At 42.5% G+C, this 26630-nt stretch overlaps 1 protein-coding gene across 2 annotated transcripts; it reads right to left on the reverse strand.

Annotated features, from left to right (window-relative positions):
* Positions 1-1287: 1287 nt before the first annotated feature.
* Positions 1288-26630, reverse strand: LOC106602815 (transmembrane protein 272). 2 transcript variants are annotated; one of them, XM_014195706.2, is made up of 5 exons: positions 26363-26630; positions 17149-17232; positions 16656-16706; positions 16331-16540; positions 1288-2287 (listed from the first exon to the last, which is right to left on the reverse strand). In XM_014195706.2, exons 2-5 carry the CDS (start codon positions 17210-17212, stop codon positions 2079-2081), a joined length of 534 nt encoding a protein of 177 aa, XP_014051181.1. In that variant the 5' UTR covers positions 17213-17232; positions 26363-26630; the 3' UTR covers positions 1288-2078. The 2 variants fall into 2 exon arrangements, with proteins under 2 accessions (XP_014051181.1, XP_045572760.1); XM_045716804.1 differs by lacking the exon at positions 26363-26630 and adding an exon at positions 19666-19720.

A 26630-nucleotide genomic window follows, 5' to 3' on the forward strand; every position in this document is an offset into this window, starting at 1 on the left:
CGACACAACAGTAGTAGGCCTGATTACCAACAATGACGAGACAGCCTACAGGGTGAGGGCTCTGGGAGTGTGGTGCCAGAAAAATAACCTCTCACTCAACGTCAACAAAGCAGATGATTGTGGACTTCAGGAAAGAGCAGAGGGAGCATCCCCCTATCCACATAGATGAGACCGCAGTGGAGAAGGTGGAAAGCTTCAAGTTCCTCGGCGTACACTGCCTGGTATGGCAACTGCACCGCCCACATACGGAGGGTTCTCCAACGCATCACTGGGGGCAAACTACCTGCCCTCCAGGACATCTACAGCACCCGATGTCACAGGAATGCTAAAAGATGATTAAGGACAACATCCACCCGAGCCACTGCCTGTTTATCCCGCTATCATCCAGAAGGCAAGGTCAGTACAGGACAGAAAAACAGTTTCATCCAACTGTTAAATGGCCATCACTAAATAGCCATCACTACCTCTCACATTAGAGGCTGCTGCCTATATACGTAGACTTGAAATCACTGGCCACTTTAATAAATGGAACACTAGTCACTTTAATAATGTTTACATATTTTGCATTACTCATCTCATATGTATATACTGTATTCTATCCTATTCTACTGTATCTTAGTCTATGCCGCTCTGACACTGCTAGAACCAAATATTTATATATTCTTAATTACATTACTTTACTTAGATTTGTGTGTATTGTTGTGAAATGGTTAGATATTACTTCTCAGATATTGCTGCACTGTTGGAGCTAGAAACACAAGCATTTCGCTACATCTGCTAAACACATGTGTGTGACCAATAAAATGTGATTTGAAGAGTGTGCAAAGCTGTCATCAAGGCAAAGGGTGGTTACTTTGAAGAATCTCAAATCTAAAATATATTTTGATTTGTTTAACACTTTTTTGGTTACTACATGATTCCATATGTGTTATTTCATAGTTTTGATGTCTTCCCTATTATTCTACAATGTAGAAAATAGTACAAATAAAGAAAAACCCTTGAATGAGTAGGTGTGTCCAATCTTTTGACTGGTACTATACATCTAATATGCTAAAGTAAGCTGTGTATGACCTGCAATTAGTAGAGCGGTTGAATATGTTTATTTGCTAAAAGTGTGATTTTGTATTGTTGAACAAATGACATGCATGATATATTAAATCTACTACTCAGTCAACTAATGTTTCCGTTAATCAACACACAAAATCATTACGTTACACAGGAAAACAACTTGCATCGCAAACATTTCTTTTAAATAGACTATTTTTCCTCAGAATGAAAAGGCAGAGGCACATCCAGACACATATTTTATTTTAGCACACTGAGAAAGACAAGTGTCACTTTATTCTCAGTACATTATGCCTACGGGGTGAAATTCTCATCTAGACAGTCATATTCATGTGGAGGCGCCATTACATATGGATTACATTTATTTATGCTGGAATATACAGAGTAAAGAATAGACCAGAAAGCGATTACAGAAAGATTACTGTTTAACAATGTACATTTGGTAATATGAAGCAGATTATTTGACACACATACAGACAGGTTGTGAGTACAAAAGGTTAGAAGGCATGGTAGTATGGATAATCCTTTTTCACTATGCTAGTGCAATGTGCAGTGTGTGTTGAACCCTCCTTGAGCACCAGGACCTGGATAGGACCACACCACTCCCACACTCCCCACCCAACAGAGGTGTATTCAGTGACATTTAATGTTCAAAACAGTGCATATAGAAATGTAAGGAATAAAACAAATGATTCCGTGTCAAACATGACACACAATCCAACTGTCTCGGTTCTACAAAATATATCTGAATGTTCTGAAACACAACTCCCTCACCAGAGCCCTGATCCCCATGCCCTCCCCACCCAATAGACCTGGGTTCAAATAGGATTTCTTCTTCAAATACTTTTCAGTGTTTGATTTAGCCTGACTGGAGTGCCAGATGGGTAGGGGTTGTACTTTTGGGACCATTCTATTGCTTCCAATGTGTCAGGCAAGCTCAATTAAGCACAACTAAAGTGTTTGCAAGGAAACAAATAATATTTGAACCCAGATATGAACCCTTCGCCTCCCCCTCAGACATCGGCATTGTTCGAGCCTAGCCCCCTTCCACCACACAGACACATGCATACAAGCACACAGCAGCCCCCAACCATGAGCATGCCCAGGAAGATGTATACCAGGGTGGTGGTCCAGAAGGCAAACAGATACAGGGTTTTGTTGCAGTGGAGAGCGACTTCTTCATTATAGTTCGCAGGGAATATAGAGTAGATCCACACATTGCCTGTAGATGGAGAGATAGAAGGGAGGGTGAAGAAATAGAAAGGAAGGCTGATAACCCTTTTGAATACATTATGGAATGGTTTTGTGGGTTCCTGGGCACAAATTAAGTTGTCCTTGACTAAAAAAACATGCTTAGAAAGAGAGTCTTCATTGAGAGTGCTTCTTAGTCCAGGGAGGAGACTGGCCCTATATGTACAGATTTTGTCAAACAACAACATACTCTGATCTCTGCTAGTTTAATCCTCCCAAAATCTTTATGTAGCTGTCACAGGTGTGACAAATGCCCTTAATTACTGTGCATGCTTCTACCCATGTGCTATTGCTTGAATCATTAAGTAATGCGATTTGCTCCCCATTTGTCCCTGCCCCTTTATAACATTTGTTTAAGATGTGGCTGCCCAGGTGAGAGTGAAGTTAGGTTTTTTGGAGGCTGTGGCAGAGCTCCTTTGAAGCCTTGGCTAAGATAAGTATTACTTGGATGAGATTATGATTTACGTTAAGGATACGATTAAAGTTCATGTGCTTTCCTTGCACTGAAACCTGTTTTTGTTTGATTTAATTATTTGATTGTGTTACTTATGTTATATCCTCCCTCCATTTTGTTTGCTAAGCAAAAGTTAACTTGGTTAATGGAGCCGAAATTGGAAGAGAAATAAATTAACTTGTGAACCGATACCGGCTTCTGATTTTCCTGTCGTGTATTTCCACTCTTTTCGATTCTCAAAGAACCTGTGTTGCCTATGGTAGAACTGTTATTCACAGCTCCCTATGCTCTTGGGCCCGATTCCGACCTGAATTAAGCATGCATAAATGGAATGGAATTCCTTTTTTTAACACACTTTTCTCTCTGTTTTCTGACCTGGTGTTTAAGCATGAGAATAGCGTACTATCCAGCCACTATTCATTTGGGGTTGAGATTGAATAAATGAAGGTGTGGTGGTGTCTACAGATTCACAATAGTCTGACCTTGACTTAATTCCCGCCACTTTTTTATTTTAATTTAACCTTTATTTAACGAGGCAAGTCAGTTAAGAACAAATTCTTATTTACAATGACGGCCTACCGGGGAACAGTGGGTTACGCCTTGTTCAGGGGCAGAATGACAGATTTTTACCTTGTCAGTTCGGGGATTCGATCCAGCAACCTTTCGGTTACTGGGCCAATGCTCTAACCACTAGGCTACTTGCCGCCCCGAAAGCTTTAAGCTTGAGGAAATCATGGAAAAAGCATCTAATGTATTTTTCCAGATAGAAATGACACCATTCTCCATGCACTGTATTGATAAGAGCTAGGTAAATTAGTAATCCATTTGGATAAGGGAATTGTATATTAGACACTTGTTTTAGATATATTTTACATTATAATCGCTGGAGACAAATGTGAAACCAGTCATATGGCAGCAAACTGAAGCCTATCATTATGAAGAATTTTAATTGTATGGCTTTTTAACTTGCAGGGATGGGAACTCTCGAATGTCTTAATTATAGGCTACCCCGACTTTCTCTGTTTCCTATTTCTATGTTTAGCCACTCAGTATCGACTGTCAGGCCTAATAACACATTCAACTGCCAATTTACTGTTAGTTCTCTTCAGTTGGTATAGCCTACATTACCATTTAATTACATTGTTTTGTTTACCTTCATTTGATTCCTCTGTAAACGCCTTCACGGCCATGTTGTTAATGAGGATCATTAGTAACAGTTGATAATACACAACATGACAAAGTATATGGACACCTCTCGTCAAACATCTCATTCCAAAATCATTGGCATTAATATGGATTTGGTCCCCCCTTTGCTGCTATAACAGCCTCCACTCTTTTGGGAAGACTTTCCACTAGATGTTGGAACATTGCTGCGGGGACTTGCTTCCATTCAGCCACGAGATCAAGTTTGCAGACGACACCACAGTAGTAGGCTTGATTCCCAACAACGACGAGACAGCCTACAGGGAGGAAGTGAGGGCACTCGGAGTGTGGTGTCAGGAAAACAACCTCTCACTCAACGTCAAAAAAACAAAGCAGATGATTGTGGACTTCAGGAAACAACAGAGGGAGCACCCCCCTATCCACATCGACTGGACCGCAGTGGAGAAGGTGGAAAGCTTCAAGTTCCTCGGCGTACACATCACGGACAAACTGAAATGGTCAACCCACACAGACAGTGTGGCAAAGAAGGCGCAACAGTGCCTCTTCAACCTCAGGAGGCTGAAGAAGCTTGGCACCTAAAACCCTCACAAACTTTTACAGATGCACAATTGAGAGCATCCTGTCGGGCTGTAGCACCGCCTGGTACGGCAACTGCACTGCCCACAACCACTAGGCTCTCCAGAGGGTGGTGCGGTCTGCACAATGTATCACAGGGGGCACTACCTGCCCTCCAGGACACCTACACCACCCGAAGTCACAGGAAGGCCAAAAAGATCAAGGACAACAACCACCCAAGCCACTGCCTGTTCACCCCACTACCATCCAGAAGGCGAGGTCAGTACAGGTGCATCAAAGCTGGGACCAAGAGACTGGAAAAACAGCTTCTATCTCAAGGCCATCAGACTGTTAAACAGCCATTACTAACACAGAGGTTGCTGCCAACATACAGACTTGAAATCATTGGCCACTTTAATAAATGGATCACTAGTCACTTTAATAATGATGTTTACATATCTCACATGACTCATCTCATATGTATATACTGTATTTTATTCTATCTATTGCATCTTGCCTATGCCGCTCAGTCATTGTTCATCCATAGATTTATATATATTCTTATTCCACTCCTTTATTTAGATTTGTGTGTATTAGGTATTTGTTGTGGAATTGTTAGATTACATGTTAGATATTGCTGCACTGTCGGAACTAGAAGCACAAGCATTTCGCTACACTCGCAATAACATATGCTAACCATGTGTATGTGACCAATAAAATTTGATTTGAGCATTAGTGAGGTCGGTCACTGATGTTGTGCAACGCGACAAGGCCTGGCTCGCAGTCAACATTCCAAAGGTGTTCAATGGGGTTGAGGTCAGGGCTCTGCACAGGCCACACAAGTTTGTCCACACTGATCTCGACAAACCCTTTCTGTATTGACCTCGCTTTGTGCACGGGGGCATTGTCATTACATTTACATTTTTTTACATTTTAGTCATTTAGCAGACGCTCTTATCCAGAGCGACTTACAGTAGTGAATGCATACATTTCATGTTTTTTTTTCCGTACTGGTCCCCCGTGGGAATCAAACTCACAACCCTGGCATTGCAAACACCATGCTCTACCAACTGAGCCACACGGGACCAACAAAAAAAAGATATATACTTATAAACAAGGCAAGGTACCTACAATACCCAGCAGCTGCTGAAAATATTCTTCCACTTACATTTTAGTCATTTAGCAGATGCTCTTATCCAGAGCGACTTACAGTAGTGAATGCATACATTTCATTTCATGCATTTTTTATTTCTTTCATTTTTTTGTACTGGCCCCCCATGGGAATCAAACCCAGAACCCTGGCGTTGCACACACCATGCTGGCGTTGCAAACACCATGCTCAACCAACTGAGCCACAGATTGTCATGCTGAAACTGTTGCCACAAAGTTGGAAGCACAGATTTGTGAAAAACAGCCCCAGACCATTATTCCTCCTCCACCAAACTTTACAATTGGCACAGCATTCGGGCCTGTAGCGTTCTCCTGGCATCCGCCAAACCCAGATTCGTCCGTCGGACTGCCATCACTCCAGAAAACGGGTTTCAACTGCTCCAGAGCCCAATGGCGGTGAGTTTTTCACCACTCCAGCCGCCGCTTGCATTGCGCATGGTGATCTTAGGCTTGTATGAGGCTGCTCGGCCATGGAAACCCATTTCATTAAGATCCTGACAAAGTTCTTGTGCTGACATTGCTTCCAGAGGTAGTTTGGAACGCGGTAGTGAGTGTTGCAACTGAGGACAGACAATCTTTACGCGCTTCAGCACTCGGCGGTCCGTTCTGTGAGCTTGTGGGCCTACCACTTTGCGGCTGAGCCATTATTGCACATAGACGTTTCCACTTCACAATAACAGCACTTACAGTTGACAGAGGCAGCTCTAGGGCAGAATTTTGACAAACTGACTTGTTGGAAAGGTGGCATCCTATGATGGTGCCACGTTGAAAGTCACTGAGCTCTTCAGTAAGACCATTCAACAGCCAATGTTTTACTATGGAGATTGCATGGTTGTGTGCTTCGATTTTATACACCTGTCAGCAACGGGTGTGGCTGAAATAGCCGAATCCACTCATTTGAAGGGGTATCCACATACTTTGTATATATAATAAAACACATGTAGGCTAATTAAATCATTATGGAACAGAGCACAGACTAAGCTGTAAAAGTTGGAACCTGACTCATGGCGCAATACTTGGCTGTGTCATCACACAGTTCCATGGTTAGGTCAGGCAATAGACGAGGGTATAGCCTACTATTGTACACTAGTCTTCCTGTTATAATTCTATGTACACTAATCTTCCAACATTACCATGGGTTAAAGACCTGAATGTGGCAATTTTCCACCGATTTCTTTCTTTCATTCGTAAAGGCTCTCCAAACCTGTTTTTTTATGATTCATAAATACATTCCTAACCCTAAATAATCTACAAGATCAGAGTATTTTTAAATGTACCAATTGGTGCTGTAACTGAGACGAATATTCATATATTTAGATGGCTTTCTTTCATTGATCCCTAATATTCTGAACCTGTTCTCTCGATATATTCTATTGAGTCTGTCGACAAGAGGGGGAGGGTGGCCAATTCTAATGAAAGGTACACTGTATTTAAAGGGATGGCTTAAGATAAATGTACCCTATTGAATAAAAACTCCACTAGAAAATCTGTTGGCCAGCAAGTGGGAGGGTTTTTGGTAGTTGAATGAAATGTATTCAGAGTGCGCAAGGTAGCCACACCTGCAGAGTGCGTTACGACTAAATAAGGTAAAACCACCTAAAGTGAGATCGATCCAAGACCGGAGCAAATCGAGTCAAGACCAGAGGGGGGGGGGGGCGAGACCAAGTCAACTGTGCAAAGCTGTCATCAAGGTGGTTATTTGAAGAATCTAAAATATATTTTGATTTGTTTAACTCTTTTTTGGTTACTACATGATTCCATATCATTCCATATTATTCTACAATGTAGAAAATGGTAAAAATAAAGAAAAACCTTTTGAATGAGTAGGTGTTCTAAAACTTTGGACCAACAGTAGTGTATGTCCGAGTGAATGGACTGCTTATCCTTTAACATCACGCTGTGTGTGACTGCTGTCTTTCCATTGGCCCTATGTAGTTGTGTAGTGGTGCATACTAAAAGTTTGCAAAAAAAAATCCCAAACGGCCTGCCCAGCGAAGGAAAGGCCCCATGGGTGAAAATTCTGTTTTACCATGTTTTTTATTAGTTTTCCACACTTTCTTTATAGAAAAACAAACATGTGATGTTCTAAGTCCACAACAATGCTTAAACCACATTAGGAGACCATTTAGGAGGTCTGAGAAAAATATAAATGAATATATTTTTTTGGGGGGGTGGGGTACCGTGGACTATTTTTGTAATAATAATGTATTCTTTTTCTGTTTTTGCTCAATCTGATTGGGTGGGTCTGGCTCTCTAGTGGGTGGGATTGTGTCCACCCAGGCCCACCCATGCCTACGCCCCTAATGCAAACAAGGCATGATGACTGAATTGCGGATAAAAAATTGCCTACTAACCAAGACTTCGGATCAAAATTTTCCATACCTGGTTTGCATACCCATTGTTGCCTTAATTAGCATTTACTGGTAGATATCATACGGCGAAAAAGTCTTTCCTACCGACCGGCTACCAATGTCATTCTTCTGTGAGCTGCTCCATGCCAAAACCAGATGAGAGCTGTGCGCTCTTGCTGCCTGCAGATGATATTCCGCTGAAACTAGGCTGTGTGTAGGCTACATTGTGAAAGGATTTCTCTTTTGTACTACATAATTGATAAGTCGTATACCTCCACTACTTTGATAGGCATCAGTGTGGATTAAGAAGTGAGTATATACAATGCCCATAAAAGTGGGTATACGGCGTACAGCCTCCATTACGCCACTGTCGCTTTGTGTTTTACAAAACAATGTACTCTCCTACATGAGTATTACCATTGCTGTCCTTTCAGCATCACAAACCTGTAACACACTGAAGGCCTAGGTCCAATAGGTTCGCCAGTTTGCAAACATGTCTATAATAGATATAAAGACTGCAGGTATTAGTGTTTTAAGAATGGAGTGTGTATATTTGGCCTGGGAAAGCGGTTTTACGAGCTTACAGAATGGAAGCTAATAATTATGAGCTTTTTACTCCACTGGTCTCGGGAAGAAATTACATGTCCTCACTGTCCGAGACTGAGTCAACACTGAGTACAAATGTATCCGACACCGAGACAAGACCAAGACCACATTGAGACAAGACCAAGACCACATTGACACCGGTATCGAGTACTACAACACTGCCAAATTTACATAGGAAAGGCATACATTCCTAAATCGGGCTCTTAAAGCATATCAACAATGGGCAATTCCACAAAATATTATAAGCATTTCATGACACAAGCGCACAGTACCGTAACCAAGTTACAGCAAAGCAACCAAAATAAAACAGTAAGCTACTCTAGTAGTGTATATGTTCAGCCCTCTTTTTCCCACTAAAACTAAGTGTGCAAGGTTGATTGAAAGTCTTTGAGGTGACCAGGACATGAGTGTGTCCTAACAGGGTGAGGAGACAAAGTAGCCAGTGGTGGTTGTAGTTCTGGGGCCTGACCAGCTTGCACAGTTAACTGGTCATTCTGGGAAAGCTGCAGCGACAAGGGTAGTATCGTTCCTGTATGACTGGTGGGGTGATCAGTTTCCATTTCTACAGTTCGCTATACGCAGTCAGTGTAAAAGTTTAGCTTCCGTCCCTCTCCTCACCCCTACCTGGGCTCGAACCAGGGACCCTCTGCACACATAGACAACAGCCACCCTTGAAGCATCGTTACCCATCGCTCCACAAATGCCGTGGCCCTTGCAGAGCAAGGAGAACAACTACTTCAAGGTCTCAGAGCGAGTGACGTCACCGATTGAAACGCTATTAGCGCGTACCCCGCTAACTAGCTAGCCATTTCACATCGGTTACATCAGCAGATGCAGCTGCAAAGAGACCCATTGACTAACAGCCTGAATGATGCTGGGGATGGTTGGTTATATTAGTAGTTGAATGGTTGGTTATCGGATTGTGAAGGAAATTCTGTGAAAGTACTGTCACAGACTTCCAACGCCTAATTGGCCTGTGGGTGGAGTTTGTTATGTTGAATGTGGCAAAAAGTTCTGCAGGTCACGTACTACATAAAGTATTTCCTTATATTCCTTTGGAAGTCAGGTTTGATGATCATTTGGCCAAGATTAAACTGTGGGTGGTTGGCATTGATTGTGAAATGGGTTGCGCCCAGCAAGAGATGTGGAGAATGACAGAATCTGTGAGGGTGATCTCAGGTTACTTAGTGTAAATAGGTCATAGACTATGACTAAGAAGCATTGGTTGTGAGGCACATAGCACAGCTCCACACACACATTTGAAGATGATCCCTGGGCTTTGATGGACAGTAAAAGAGTTGCAGAAGAGGTGGAGCTGATCAAGCATGATGCACAAAGACCGCTATCTCACAGACAATCCGCAGCCACCATAAACAATCCCATACAGCAAGTTGTACCATACTAAGGTGCCTCTTGTTTGCCATAAATGGCATATATCTTTATAGCGTTGTTGGGATTACTTCAGTTTCCAAGACCAATGCATGAGTCACCCCAGCGGAATGTATTTCACAGGAGAAAGCATCCGAGCAAGCAAAACAGCGCCCCTCTTTTTGTCCATGGTGAAGGCCATTTATCTGATGCTGTCTGGTCCAAACAAGTCTGACATTGTTGTCACCCATAGCATTGAATGCAAGGAAAGCCAGCGAGCATTTGGACTCCCTTGACAAAAAAAGTAGAACAAATTAGCCAATCAGGGTTGAGCTAAACTGAGCGAGCTCAAATGTGAATGGTCCTGGAAACAAACCAAAAAAGTGTCAAGGGAAGCCAGCTTGGATTTGGCATCTTTCTTATCAAATCGCTTTGAGAGCATAGGTCATTAACAGAAACAACATGAATTGTTGCATCTCGTTGTGTTGTGGCTGGCTAGCTAGCTAGCTAGCTAAAATTGTCCCTTTCCTAAATTAGCCATGGATGGAGATAGGGATTAGGATTTGAGGTTTTACTTAATTCTCCTTACTGGCCAATGATTATAACGGCGATTCTGATCCAAACATTAATTCATACATTGTTGTGCCTCTGGCCTGAGAAGATGGAAGTTCAATATGTAACTAGATGTAGAAGGCTAATACGTTGTGCATAAGAACAGCCCTTAGCCGTGGTATATTGGCCATATTCCACACCCATTCGGGCCTTATTGCTTAATTATGTTCCGGCCCACTGACCATCCACTCAAGAAAAATGTTGGCCCGTGGCTGAATCTAGTTGATGACCCCTACCATAGGCTGAAGGCTTGTTCATATTAGCAGACCAGATATGCTTATAAACCCTGTGCTATTATTTTATATTATATGATTTTATAGTAAGAACAATATAATTGAACATAGCTGAATAAAATAGAAAGGATATTTTGCCCATTCCTGGAGCGTAAAATTGATAATTTGAAACAGGTCCTATACCTAGACTTAACTTTAGTGTTGAATGATACAAACCTTAGAATGTCTTAGAAATCAAAACATATATGTGCTGCATGATGCGACTTTAGGCTACTGAGAAAGTAAAAGAAAAATCTTGCACTCTGTTCCTTCCCTCAGGCTGCACAGGCTGTTCTGTCATCAAGTGATCATATTTTCCCCAATCACCATTCTCAATTTAATCTTGTCTTTACTAATATGTCAAATGAGTTTAGATTTAGAATGTCCCATTATCAAATGGGCAGGGGCAGGGGGTAAAAATACATGTCATCCGTATGCACTTGAATAGTGGAGGCCACTTTCCCTCCAGTTGGTTTTCCACTCATGCGGGGTAGGCTACTCCAGTTATTTCACTCCACACATCAACCACTGTTTGAGGAGCATGCAGTCTCTCTGGACGAAAGGCGATATTCAGCCCAAACTCTGTATGCCATGGGCTCTCTGACCCTATTCCTGCAGCTACGCAGTACTTCATTTGGGAAACCAAGTGAAATCTGTTCGGGAACATCGATAGTAACATGTTTTCACAACTAAACATATTTCATTAAACTGTTTACTGCCCCTCTCTTTGTGCACTTGAGAAAGGAATGAAGGAGACAGAAATACATGGTGGTGAGATGTGTCAGCCTATTAATTATGAAAATATAAAAATTCCCAATTACTAGGCTATTCAAAATCAAATACAAATTCACAATAATTGTAGGCTAATAATTGTAAGCCGCCCTACACAATCAATGAACCATCAACATTGCCTTGGCCTATACATTCTGTCACAGACTAAAGGATAGAAAGTTTGAAGTGTACAGTAGCATCAGGTAACCAGTCCATCCAGTAAATGGCATTGCAGTGAACGGCATTGCAGTGAACGGCATTGCAGTGAACTGGGGTACGCGCAATGCCGTCGGGGGTACGCCAAATAAAAATGTGATTCACATTTATTTTTGAAAATAATTTCTTCACATTTTCAAACAGTCCGTTTAGTAAGGCCCAGGTCCACGGAGACACATACCACCTCTACTGGTAGTACTGCTACTACCAGCAGTACTACAACTGCACCTGTCGACGACATAAGTTGTTCTGTTTTCGCGAGCACATCCAATGCAGCATCAGTAATTCTACATTTGTTGTTAGCCCAGCTAGCATGGACACTTACAGTTGTGAATCTGATGCAGCTGAAGAGCTATTGCCCCCTTACCCGGGAAAGCACCGAACAACAGACAGACGTTGGACCATCGAAGAGGCGCAAATATGATGAGAACTACATTGATTTGGGCTTCACTTATATTGGGAGTAGTGCCTTTCCTCAGACACAGTGAGTTATATGAAACCTTCACTCTTGCACAGACATTTAGAAACAAAACATGCCAATTTGAAAAATAAGCTACGGGAGTATTTTGTGGAAGAACTAAGACGCTTTCGAGTAGTAAGAAATGTATAAAAGCAACAGATACCATTAATAAGAAGGGGCTAGAAGCGTCTTATATGGTGAGCTACCGAGTGGCTAGGACAGGCAAGCCCCATACTATTGTGGAGGTCTTAATTCTTCCTGCTGCCGCGGATATGGCTGGGACAATGCTGGGGGAAAAGGCCAAAAAAAAACGATACAGACAATGCCATCATCAAACAACTGTTTCATGATGCATCAGTGACATGGCAGGAGATGTTTTAAAACAATTACTGCTTCGCATACAAGCCAGTGAATTCTATGCATTACTGCTGGATGAGTTAACAGACGTGGCGGGCCTGGCACAGCTCCGGATATATGTCCGTTAACATTTATGGGGGGTCAATTAAGGAAGACATCCTCTTCTGCAAACCACTGGAAACCTGGATGACAGGAGAGGATATTTTTAAAGTACTGGACAGCTTTGTGACATCAAATGGACTTTGGTGGTCAAGATGTGTTGGTATCTGTACTGATGGCGCAAAAGCCATGACAGGGAGACATAGTGGAGTGGTAACGCGCGTGCAAGCAGTTGCTCCCGACGCCACTTGGGTACACTGCAGCATCCACCGAGAGGCTCTTGCTGCCAAGGGAACGCCTGACAGCTTGAAATATGTTTTGGACACTACTGTGAAAATGGTTAACTTTGTTAAAGCAAGGCCCCTGAACTCTTGTGTATTTTCTGCGCTATGCAATGATATGGGCAGCGACCATGTAACGCTTTTACAACATACAGAAGAAGTGTGCTGGTTATCAAAGGGCAAAGTATTGAAACGTTTTTTTTTTATTGAGAGACGAGCTTAAAGTTTTCTTTACTGACCATAATTTTCACTTGTCTGACCGCTTTCATGATGACGAGTTTCGCACACAACTGGCCTATCTGGGTGATGTTTTTTCTCGCCTAATAATCTGAATCTAGGATTACAGGGACTCTTCAGCTATATTCAATGTGCGGGACTAAATTGAGGCTATGATTAAGAAGTTGGAGCTCTTCTCTGTCTGCATTAACAAGGACAACACACAGGTCTTTCCATCATTGTATGATTTTTTTGTGTGCAAATGAACTCAAGCTTACGGACAATGTTAAATGTGATATAGCGAAGCACCTGAGTGAGTTGGGTGCGCAATTAAGCAAGTACTTTCCCGAAACGGATGACACAAACAACTGAATTCATTATCATGCCCTGCCTCCAGTCCACTTATCAATATCTGAACAAGAGAGCCTCATCGAAATTGCAACAAGCGGTTCTGTGAAAATGGAATTTAATCAGAAGCCACTGCCAGATTTCTGGATTGGGCTGCGCTCAGAGTATCTTGCCTTGGCAAATCGCGCTGTTAAGACACTGATGCCCTTTGCAACAACGTACCTATGTGAGAGTGGATTCTCGGCCCTCACTAGCATGAAAGTCTGTGCCTGCATTTAGTTGTGTGTGGAAAATGTTTTAAGACTGAGACTCTCTCCAATACAACCCAACATTGCAGATGTATGAGCATCCTTTCAAGCACACCCTTCTCATTAACGTGTGGTGAGTTATTCACAATTTTCAATGAACAAATAAGGTTTTATATGTAAGATGGTTAAATAAAGAGCAAAATTATTGATTATTATATTATTATTTGTGCCCTGGTCTTATAAGAGCTCTTTGTCACTTCCCATGAGCCGGGTTGTGAGACAAACTCACACTCATTCTTATGTTTAATAAATGTATCGTACCTATACCTAGGGACAATAGAGCCCTGAGTACCAGGCCATTAGCGACCTGATGCAGGGACAATAGAGCCCTGAGTACCAGGCCATTAGCAACCTGTTGATCGTTACCAAGTTGGGTAGTACCAACTCATGTCCAGAGTGCATAAGAGGAGGTTACCGTGACTCAATGGTCACGTGGAATTTTACTGCGGTCAAGACTGCCAATGTGTCAGTAATATGGCTAGGGAGAGGGTCAGAGTCCAGGATTGGATTCTCTTTCCTTTTGTTGGAGCCTCCCAGTTACCTCATTGATCCTCAGAGGCTTGCGACTTGGAATACTTGGTCCTTCCTTTTTATACAGTGCATACGGAAAGTATTTAGACCCCGTGACTTTTTGCACATTCTGTTGCCTTATTCTACATTTTTTTTTTTTTTTTATCTCATCAAATCAACTGATAATACCCCATATTGACAAAGTGAAAACAGGTTTTTAGAAATGTTTGCAAAGTTATTCAAAATAAAAAACAAATACTTTATCTACATAAAGTACCAGTCAAAAGTTTGGACACACCTACTTTTACTATTTTCTACATTGTAGAATAATAGTGAAGACATCAAAACTATGTATTCCAGGTGACTACCTCATGAAATTCTGCAGCATTGAAGGTCCCAAGGACACAGTGGCCTCCATCATTCTTAAATGGAAGAAGTTTGGAACCATCAAGACCCTTCCTAGAGCTTGCCACCCAGCCAAACTGAGCAATCGGGGGAGAAGGACCATACCAGAGAATCTGGTGACCAAGAACCCGATGGTCACTCTGACAGAGCTCCAGAGTTCTTCTGGGAGAAACTTCCAGAAGGACAACCATCTCTGCAGCACTCCACCAATCAGGTCTTTATGGTAGGGTGGCCAGACGGCAGGGTGGCAAGTAAAAGGCACATGACAACCCAGTTTGAGTTTGCCAAAAGGTACCTAAAGACTATCAGACCGTGAGAAACAAGATTCTCTGGTATGATGAAACCAAGACTGAACTCTTTGGCCTGAATGCCAAGCCTCATATCTGGAGTAAACCTGGCACAGTGAAGCATGGTGGTGGCACCATCATGCTGTGGGGATGTTTTTCAGCAGCAGGGACTGGGAGAATAGTCAGGATCGAGGGGAAGATGAACAGAGCAAAGTACAGAAAGATCCTTGATGAAAACCTGCCCCAGAGTGCTCAGGACCTCAAACTGGGGCAAAGGTTCACCTTCCAACAGGACAATGACCTTAAGCACACAGCCAGGGCAAAGCAGGAGTGGCTTAGGCATACGCCTTTGAATGTCCTTGAGTGGCCCAGCCAGAGCCCGGACTTGAACACGATCGAACATCGTTGGAGAGACCTGAAAATAGCTGTGCAGTGACGGTCCCCAGCCCAGACAGAGCTTGAGAGGATCTGTAGAGAAGAATGGGAGAAACTCCCCAAATACAGGTGTGCCAAGCTTGTAGCGTTATACGCAAGAAATCTCAAGGCTGTAATCACTGCCAAAGGTACTTCAACAAAGTACTGAGTATAGGGTCTGAATATTTATGTAAATGTGATATTTCCGTTTTTCTTAATCTGTTTTTGCTTTGGAAAGGAAAGGTCTCATCTCAAATGGACAGATTTTTGGCGGAGTAATCCCACCTCAAACCACACCCCGAAACCAACTCACGTTTGAATTCGGTCAGAGAGGAAGAGGCAAAGCGAGAGGATTTACTCCGCCTAAAATCTGTCTGTGTGAGATGAGACCCTTTTTGTATGGAGGTCTATGAGAGAGTGTCAAATTACGTCAGGCTTATTTGATCAGATAGAAGTTTCATAATGTTTAGGCTGTTACCAATGTACTGACATAAGTGGATGCACCAGGCATTCCGGCAACTATCTGCCCCCTCATTGGCTAGAATGGTCCCACCTGATCTCGCCTGCCTTCAATCATTGAGGACATGTATTTTCATTGTTAGAGCGGTCACTCGGCTTTCTTGTCAATATAATAGATACTTTTTTACTCAGGCATGGCCGCTAGCATTTCTTAATGAACCAAATCTAAAACAATGCCAAATCAGTAAGTGCAATAGCCCTTTAAGTACCTACAACTTTTTACATCTCACTGTTGTTCACACCATTTACAACCACTCTCATCTTTTCTCACCCGCTATGAACCAGCAGAAGAGGAATAGTGACACTAGAGAGTTCCAGGCGGTACAAAGGCTGCTGAGAGGGCTCTGCTGCTCCCCCTCATCCTGCTCCCTGGTGCAGGGTAGGCATGACAGGACAGCCAGGGCCAGGGCAAACACCCCCATCACCACCAGGTAGATGGGGATATAGTGCTGCTGGGGGCAGTTCTCCAGGAACATACCACCTAGTTGGGAGAAGAAGGTGTATGGGTGTCAGAAAGTAGGCTAAACAAAGGTAACTAACATTACATATGCGTGTAATAATAAAAATACTTTTAATTAATAGTATATGATACATACCTATTGCGATTTGGGCAACTGGCAAGGCAGTCATGATGAGTTTGGATATGACTGAAAGCGCAGAGGAACAAGGCAGACAATCACAAGTTATCTTTCAATGTTTCTGCATTCATGATGATGTGGCAAGTTACAATTAGCTTTTTGAAAGTCCTATATCTTGAAAACTTAAATCCTGACATGCAAAACATTTTGGAACTGTATCTACTGTGGATTAATGAAAAAAATACCAAAAAGATCGTTTTTGTGTATTATTCCTTTCAGCGGTGTACAGTGGCTAGCCACTTATCAACAAGCTACCTCAAAACACCAGGCAGAGAAAATAAGACTACAGTTGCATCAGATAAAACATGCGGTCACAAGTGGTTACATATAATGGCACAGAGGAACTATGAAAAAAAAACGGCTAACACCCACACCCATACATTCACACATAAGACAACACAAAAACACAGTTTAAAAACACAGCTTGAAAACTGTATGTAGGGTAGCATACCAAGCACAGGAGTACTTGGTTTGGGTGCTTGGCGCATGTTCTGCAGTAGAGTCCCGTCCTCCATTTCTGCTGATACTCACTGATCTGCAGAGTGAGGCAGACAGTGAGCTGTTAGAGTCTAGAGTTCATCATAATCATCATAATTTAACTGTGCGACTGTGGATGGATGCATGTCAACCAGGTCGTGTTCATTAGGCACCAAACAGAAGAAAACTGAATGAAACAAAGAGGAACTACCAGGGGTGTATTCATTAGTTGGATAGTGTTGAAAAACGTTTTGCAACATAAATCATTTACTCCAGACGCTCTTCAACATGACATAAAAGCTGCTGGGTTCATAAACGGAAGTTGTAGTGTATTTTAATTGTATGGTTTCCTCGCGTTGCCATTCCAATCTGAATACTATGCTAAGTATTTGACATGAGCTGCACATCTATGAATGACAAATTCTTCCACGCTCTAAAGTGGAGTGAAGTCCACATGGTTCCTTCCAACTTCTTGCAGACACTTATTTTTTTTAAGAGAGATGACTGAACTACAACTTCCCTTTAAGAACAAAATGGAACTCAACAATGTTTGGAGCAGTTGGAGGCTACTGAGGGGTGGATGGCTCATAATAACGTCTGGAACGGAGCAATTGGAATAGTATCAAACACCTGGAAACCATGTGTTTAATGTATTTGATACCATTCCACCTATTCCGCTCCAGCCATTACATTTTAGTCATTTACATTTTAGTCATTTGGCAGACACTCTTATCCAGAGCGACTTACAGTAGTGAATGCATACATTTCATATCATTTTTTTTTCTGTTCTGGCCCCCGTTGGGAATCAAACCCACAACCCTGGCATTGCAAACAGCATGCGTTGCAAACACCATGCTCTACCAACTGAGCTACCTCAAACCCGTCCACCCAAATTAAGGTGCCACCAACCTCCTTTGGTTTGGAGTAAAAGGTTTCCGTTGCAAAAATGTTTTGCAACAGAATCCGACTAATAAATACACCCCTGGACTCATTCAAAAAGAAACACTTGTTTTCGTTTCCATTGCAAAACATTTTGTTACGGCGTGCCCTAATGAACAAGACCTAGGTCACCAAACAAGTAAACCTCAGATGCAGTTCAGAAATTACAGAAAGTAGCATACAAAAGCTAAATTTAATTTAATGAACATTTGTGCCCTTACGCGTCACTTTATACACTCTGCTAAACTTAGAATCACATGGTTTATCTGTCTCTCGAGCGGCAGATTGGTCATCTGGCAATTCTGGAAAATGCCAGATGGGCTGGACCATTTTTTTAGTTCGGTGGGCTGGTCGAAATTGACACGCAAAAATATTTGTTTATATACAAATGGGTCTGTTAAGTTTCTCATTTTAGATTTTTGCACAATTTCTCTGTTATGCTAATCTATAATGATTATTTGGCTGATCAGATAATGATCAGCCCTACCGCCTGTTTTCTGATAGGCTGAGGTGAGTTCACGCAAACTCACATTCAAATTCAAATGCGGCATCCGCAAAGATTCCTGCTCTGACTCATCAATTACAGCCAAGTTCATGGATCGTATGTTTTTTTTAAATGTGCCTATAAACGTAGAAAGAGCACATTCTACATTGTCACCTCACTTAAAACGTACAATTTCTTTGGCGGCTAAAACCAGGATTTGGTCAAACAGTAAAGTGCAAAAATATCTCAAAAAGTTGTGATGACACAGAGGACATTTTTTGTTACCCCAGGGGGCTAGTTACCCCCTACTACCCTAATTAACACTTGGGGTAGTTGTTAATTCAAAAGAACAAATATGACAGGCACTAATTTGCAATATAGCCTAAGTTGTTAGCTTGGCTTTTATAATCTATAAGGCTTAAGCAGACAGACAGACAGAACAAGAAGATGCACAGAGTAACAGCAGAGAAGATGCATAACAGGGAGGCAAACACAATGGCTAGAGTAGAGGCAAAGTTATACTGGTGAGTTTAATCTGCAGTGGTATTTTTACATATTGTATTTGTTTTAAGCATTAGCTGGTAAAAAAAGGAGGACCATGTCTCACCAGTACTAGTACAAAAATGGTTGAGAAATACTGTACTGTACCGCAAATGTTGTATCAGCAGTATTGCCTGTGTCTTAGTAGCGTGTGTGTGTGGAAATGGGGTGTGTGTATGGTTGGGGGATGCCGATAACATCAGAACAAAGTTGACTACAAGTACAAAGTTGCCAATGTCTTTGCAGTTGACACAAACAAACCGAGATGACTGCATTCAAATATAAACAGTAGGCTATAGGCCAATTTCAATCAAGTTAGTTATATTTTTCTACTTGTAGGCTACTGTCTGTAATTTGTCTCAATGTACACTGAACAAAAATAGAAACGCAACATGCAAAAATGTCAAAGATTTTACTGAGTTACAGTTCATATAAGGAAATCAGTCAATTTAAATAAATTCATTAGGCCATAATCTATGGATTTCACAAGACTGGCAATACAGATATGCATCTGTTGGACACAGATACCTTAAAAATAAAGGTAGGAGCGTGGATCCGAATGTGGAGGTCCTGGGCTGGCGTTGTTACACGTGGTATGCGGTTGTGTGGCCGGTTGGACGTACTGCCAAATTCTCAAATCCTCGGCTTACGGTAGAGAAAATAACATTACATTATCTGCCAAAAGCTCTGGTGGACATTCCTGCAGTCAGCATGCCAATTGCAAGCTCCCTCAACTTGAGGGGAATTGTGTTGTTTGACAAAACTGCATATTCCAGAGTGGCCTTTTGTTGTCCCCAGCACAAGGTGCACCTGTGTAATGATCATGCGGTTTAATAAACTTCTTGATATACTACAGCTGTCAGGTGGATGTATTATCTTAGCAAATGAGAAATGCTCACTAACAGGAATGTAAGCAAATTTGTGCACAACATTATAGAGAAATAAGCTTTTTGTGCATATGGAACATTTTTGGGATCTTTTATTTGAGCTCAAGAAATATGGGAACAACACTTTACATTTTGGGTTTATATTTTTGTTCAGTATTTAGTACCAGTCAAAAGTTCGGAAACACCTACTCATTCAAGGGTTTTTCTTTATTTTGACTATTTTCTACATTTTAGAATAATAGTGAAGACATCAAAAATATGAAATAACACATATGGAATCATGTAGTAACCAACAAAGTGTTAAACAAATATTTGAGGTTCTTCAAAGTAGCCACCCTTTGCCTTGATGACAGCTTTGCACACTCTTCGCATTCTCTCAACCAGCTTCATGAGGTAGTCACCTGGGATGCATTTTAGTTAACAGGTGTGCCTTATTAAATGTTAATTTGTGGAATTTCTTTCCTTCTTAATGCGTTTGAGCCAATCAGTTGTCTTGTTACAAGGTAGGGGCGGTATACAGAAGTCAGCCCTATTTGGTAAAAGAGCAAGTCCATATTATGGCAAGAACAGCTCAAATAAGCACAGAGAAACGATAGTCCATCATTACTTTAAGACATGAAGGTCAGCCAATCTGGAAAATTTCAAGAACTTTGAAAGTCTCTTCAGGTATAGTCGCAAAAACCATCAAGCGCTATGATGAAACTGGCTCTCATGAGGACCGCCACAGGAAAGGAAGACACAGAGCTACCTCTGCTGCAGAGGATAAGTTCATTAGAATTACCAGCCTCAGAAATTGCAGCCCAAATAAATGCTTCACAGAGTTCAAGTAATAAATACATCTCAATATCAACTGTTCAGAGGAGACTGCGTGAATCAGGCCACCGTGGTTGAATTGCTGCAAAGAAGCCACTATTAAAGGACACCAATAATATGAAGAGACTTGCTTGGGCCAAGAAACACAAGCAATGGACATTAGACCAGTGGAAATCTGTCCTTTGGTCTGATGAGTCCAAATTTGTGATTTTTGGTTCCAACTGCCATCTTTGTGAGGCTGCTGAGGGGTGGATGGCTCATAATAACGGCTGGAACGGAGCAACTGGAATAGTATCAAACACCTGGAAACCATGTGTTTAATGTATTTGATACCATTCCACCTATTCCGCTCCAGCGGAATAGGTGGAGTAAGTGAGTAAGTGAACGGATGTTCTCCGCATGTGTGGTTCCCACCGTGAAGCATGGAGGAGGAGGTGTGATAGTGTAGGGTGCTTTGCTGGTGACACTCTCTGTGATTTATTTAGAATTCAAGGCACACTTAACCTGCATGGCTACCACAGCATGCTGCAGCGATAACCTATCCCATCTGGTTTGCGCTTAGTGGGACTATCATTTGTTTTTCAACAGGACAATGACCCAACACACATCCAGGCTGTGTAAGGGCTATTTGACCAAGAAGGAGAGTGATAGAGTGCTGCATCAGATGACCTGGCCTCCACAATCACCCGACCTCAACCCAATTGAGATGGTTTGGGATGAGTTGGACCGCAGAGTGAAGGAAAAGCAGCCAACAAGTGCTCAGCATATGTGGAAACTCCTTCAAGACTTTTGGAAAAGCATTCCAGGTGAAGCTAGTTGAGAGAATGCCAAGAGTGTGCACAGCTGTCATCAAGGCAAAGGGTGGCTACTTTGAAGAATCTCTAATATAAAATACACTGCTCAAAAACACTAAAATAACACATCCTAGATCTGTATGAATGAAATAATCTTATTAAATACTTTTTTCTTTACATATTTGAAATAATCTTATTAAATACTTTTTTCTTTACATATTTGAATGTGCTGACAACAAAATCACACAAAAATAATCAATGGAAATCCAATTTATCAACCCATGGAGGTCTGGATTTGGAGTCACACTCAAAATTAAAGTGGAAAACCACACCACAGGCTGATCCAACTTTGATGTAATGTCCTTAAAACAAGTCAAAATGAGGCTCAGTAGTGTGTGTGGCCTCCATGTGCCTGTATGACCTCCCTACAATGCCTGGGCATGCTCCTGATGAGGTGGTGGATGGTCTCCTCAGGGATCTCCTCCCAGACCTGGACTAAAGCATCCGCCAACTCCTGAACAGTCTGTGGTGCAACGTGGCGTTGGTGGATGGAATGAGACATGATGTCCCAGATGTGCTCAATTGGATTCAGGTCTGGGGTACGAGCGGGCCAGTCCATAGCATCAATGCCTTCCTCTTGCAGGAACTGCTGACACACTCCAGCCACACGAGGTCTAGCATTGTCTTGCATTAGGAGGAACCCAGGGCCAACCGCACCAGCATATGGTCTCACAAGGGGTCTGAGGATCTCATCTCGGTACCTAATGGCAGTCAGGCTACCTCTGGCGAGCACATGGAGGGCTGTGCGACCCCCCAAAGAAATGCCACCCCACACCATGACTGACCCACTGCCAAAGCGGTCATGCTGGAGGATGTTGCAGGCAGCAGAACGTTCTCCACGGCATCTCCAGACTCTGTCACGTCTGTCACGTGCTCAGTGTGAACCCGCTTTCAGCTGTGAAGACCACAGGGCGCCAGTGGCGAATTTGCCAATCTTGGTGTTCTCTGGCAAATGCCAAACGTCCTGCACGGTGTTGGGCTGTAAGCACAACCCCCACCTGTGGACGTCGGGCCCTCATACCACCCTCATGGAGTCTGTTTCTGACCATTTGAGCAGACACATGCACATTTGTGGCCTGCTGGAGGTCATTTTGCAGGGCTCTGGCAGTGCTCCTCCTGCTCCTCCTTGCACAAAGGCGGAGGTAGCGGTCCTGCTGCTGGGTTGTTGCCCTCCGACGGCCTCCTCCACGTCTCCTGATGTACTGGCCTGTCTCCTGGTAGCGCCTCCATGCTCTGGACACTACGCTGACACACAGCAAACCTTCTTGCCCCAGCTCGCATTGATGTGCCATCCTGGATGAGCTGCACTACCTGAGCCACTTGTGTGGGTTGTAGACTCTGTCTGATGCTACCACTAGAGTGAAAGCACCGCCAGCATTCAAAAGTGACCAAAACATCAGCCAGGAAGCATAGGAACTGAGAAGTGGTCTGTGGTCACCACCTGCACAACCACTCCTTTACTGGGGGTGTCTTGCTAATTGCCTATAATTTCCACCTGTTGTCTATTCCATTTGCACAACAGCATGTGACATTTATTGTCAATCAGTGTTGCTTCCTAAGTGGACAGTTTGATTTCACAGAAGTGTGATTGACTTGGAGTTACATTGTGTTGTTTAAGTGTTCCCTTTATTTTTTTGAGCAGTATATATCTTATTATTTTAGATTTTTTTTACCCTGTTTTCTCCCCAATTTAGTGGTATCCAATTGGTAGTTACAGTCTTGTCTCATCGCTGCAACTCCCATACGAACTCGGGAGAGGTGAAGGTCAAGAGCTGTGCGTCCTCCGAAACATAACCCAACCAAGCCGCACTGCTTCTTGACACAATGCCCACTTAACCCTGAAGCACCAATGTGTCGGAGGAAACACCGTGCACCTGGCGACCGTGTCAGCATTCACTACGCCTGGCCCGCCACAGGAGTCACTAGTGCGCAATGGGACAAGAACATCCCTGCCGGCCAAACCCTCCCCTAACCCAGATGACACTGGGCCAATTGTGCGCTGCAGCCGGCTGCGACAGAGCTTGGACTCGAAACCAGAATCTCTAGTGGCACAGCGATGCAGTGCAATGCAGTGCCTTAGACCACTGCGCCACTCGGGAGGCCATATAAATATATTTTGATTTGTTTGACACTTTTTTGCTTACTACATGATTCCATATGTTTTATTTCATAGTTTTGTCATCCTACAATGTAGAAAATAGTAAAAATAAAGAAAACCCCTTGAATGAGTAGGTGTGTCCAATCTTTTGACTGGTACTGCATTTCATGATGTGTAGCCTGATCCGAAAGCAGCTCTCCCTTACTTTCGATCCTATCAGAATCAACACATGCTCCAACGACGCAATTAGCAAGCGTTCTCTCTGCTTGGTGTATTGTTACATCTTCGACTGTTGTAGGAACGATGCATCATTAAAACACTTGTCAGCATGAATTCCATCACTATCGGAAAACAGGTGTGGTGATACTGATGATTTGTCGGCACAGATGGTTTGTTTAGGATACATAGCAGGTTAGGATAATTAACTTGTCAGGTTAGGATAACGTGGTGGGTTTGATTAATTAACGTGGCAGGTTAGTACAACTAACGCAGCAAGTTAGGTGAATTAATGTAGCAGGTTAGGAGAATGAGGAGTTTGGCTAAAAGACATTTGATTCGAAAATGTTGTCGGAGGCGCCATATGGATGGTGTGATGCAACTGCGTTGTCAAAATGAGATCTGTACTACAACGCCGTGCACCTCTCAAATTTTTTAACAATACAGAGGGCTCCGTAAAGCTTTTTTTTAACCTTTATTTAACTAGGCAAGTGAGTTATTAAGAACAAATTCTTATTTATGATTGGTTGACATGATTGGTTGACGGTAGGTGAGGGTGGGAGGTCGTGTATAAACACAAAGTCACTTCCTTGACAGCTTCCTTCGCAACAGCTCTCTGATGCACCGCGAAGTATGAATGCCCTGACTTCTGCAGAGGCCATATCACCATGCAGACATTGGATTGACCGTGCAGCACCTTTTAGCTTCAATGCTACACTTGTCAACAACTGTTGTCCCCGACGCAACCACTAGATGTAGCTGTAGACCTACTCCATCTAGCCACAGTGGCAGAAACTTAAACAAAGCATCTGTGGTGACAAATCATCGGTATCATAATACCGGGCCCTGTTCTGTTTGACCACAAGGGAAAACTCTGGGAACAAATGGCCTATCACAAGGCCTAACACATGCTGCATGAACAGAACCCCTGGTAACCCACAGTAAGCCAATTACCTAGTAAATCTGAAAAGGCATGACTCCACATCTGAGGCTAACAATGCAGCAGTCAGCCTCATAGTAAAAGCCAAGGATATCTGGTTTAAGCCTTCACGAGTTCAGTGGCTGAGCCTTGTGCTGCTCTAAGAGGGTAAGAATGTCTCTGAGTAAAGAGTAGTAGAATAAGTACTAGAACAGGGTAGTATAACATCATTTATTGAACCTTTATTTTACCTTTATTTAACTAGGCAAGTCAGTTAAGAACAAATTCATATTTTCAATGATGGCCTAGGAACAGTGGGTTAACTGACAAGAGGGCTTCAGTTTAAGATTTCAACCACATTCCATAATCCAACATTATGTTACCTACTACAGCCTGAGCCTCCAAGGCCATACTCCAATGGTCATTGCTTACAGTATTCTCTGCACGGGCCTCTTTCCATTGTGTACAGAATTGTCCAGGTAAAAATGTTTTTATATATATATATTTCAGCTGGTGTGAGAGAGAGAGAGAGAGAGAGAGAGAGAGAGAGAGAGAGAGAGAGAGAGAGAGAGAGATAATATCATAGCTGTGGTTGGTTGATCCCCCGTTCTCCAAACGAAGCTACAAGTAGTTTTAACTTCAGATCAAGCTCTGGATCAAGTATTACACAGAATCCAGATCTTGCTGTGAAATTGGCTCTCCTCCAGCTGAGGATTACAATCTCACATCACCAATCACATGCTTTTTGCATTTCCTTTGGTCTTGTGAAATAGAGCAGCCACTCACTCACCATTTTACTAATATTTTATAGTTATGGCTACAACATTATGGATATGGTGATGGCCTAAATTGGCCTAACAATGTATTTGTTAAAATTGTACAAGGATTAATATTATTTACAAGATTGATCAAATCACGTTAATTGTGGTAAACTATCCGTGGACAGTTTTTTTTTAAATCAAAGCAGGCACATTTCTCACTTGCTGTTACAACATTAGTTATTAGGGACATATAGCGTAACAGGAATGTACAGAATGTATACTCGCGAGAACAGGGTGGGTCGTACGAGGCTAACAACAGGTGAGGCACACCTGGAAAAACCTCTATTTATCGGGTGTAAAGAATGGGGACTTTCGATTTATTTTACAAACGCTGCATTGTTGCTTGACATCCCAAGCAAATAAAGGTGCGCTTTTCTGCAGCAATTTTTAAACAGAGTAGGCCTACCATTTGCTGACCATAATCTGGGGTGTATTCATCCTGCGAAACAGTTGCAACTAAAACAAATACGCTTATATTGGACAAATGCAAGTAGGTACTCGCCGTTCCATTCGCTTCCATTTAAGAACCGTTTTGCAACAGAATTGGCGGAATGAATACACCCATAGTATTTTCTTAGCTCGCAAAAAGTTTACAATATCCTAAAATAATATTTTACCTGTCGGTCGTAGTTGTGACAGTGTACAAATCACCAGTTAATGCGATGGTGTCAATAAAAGTAGAGACGGATGAATGTAGGTTAGAGGCTAAATGAAAGTAAAGGCAAAAAGTAGACTGAGAAGATTCAGCGAACTCAATTCTGTAAACTTCCTCCCTCTTTCTCCGTTGCTCCGCTGGGGTGGAGTGACGGAGGGAGGGACCATCCCAGCGCATCACGCTGTTGCTGAACATACCGAAACCCGCACAATGATATGAACGATCTACAG

This window comes from Salmo salar, chromosome ssa04, assembly GCF_905237065.1.
Source record: "Salmo salar chromosome ssa04, Ssal_v3.1, whole genome shotgun sequence".
Classification (NCBI taxonomy): domain Eukaryota; kingdom Metazoa; phylum Chordata; class Actinopteri; order Salmoniformes; family Salmonidae; genus Salmo; species Salmo salar.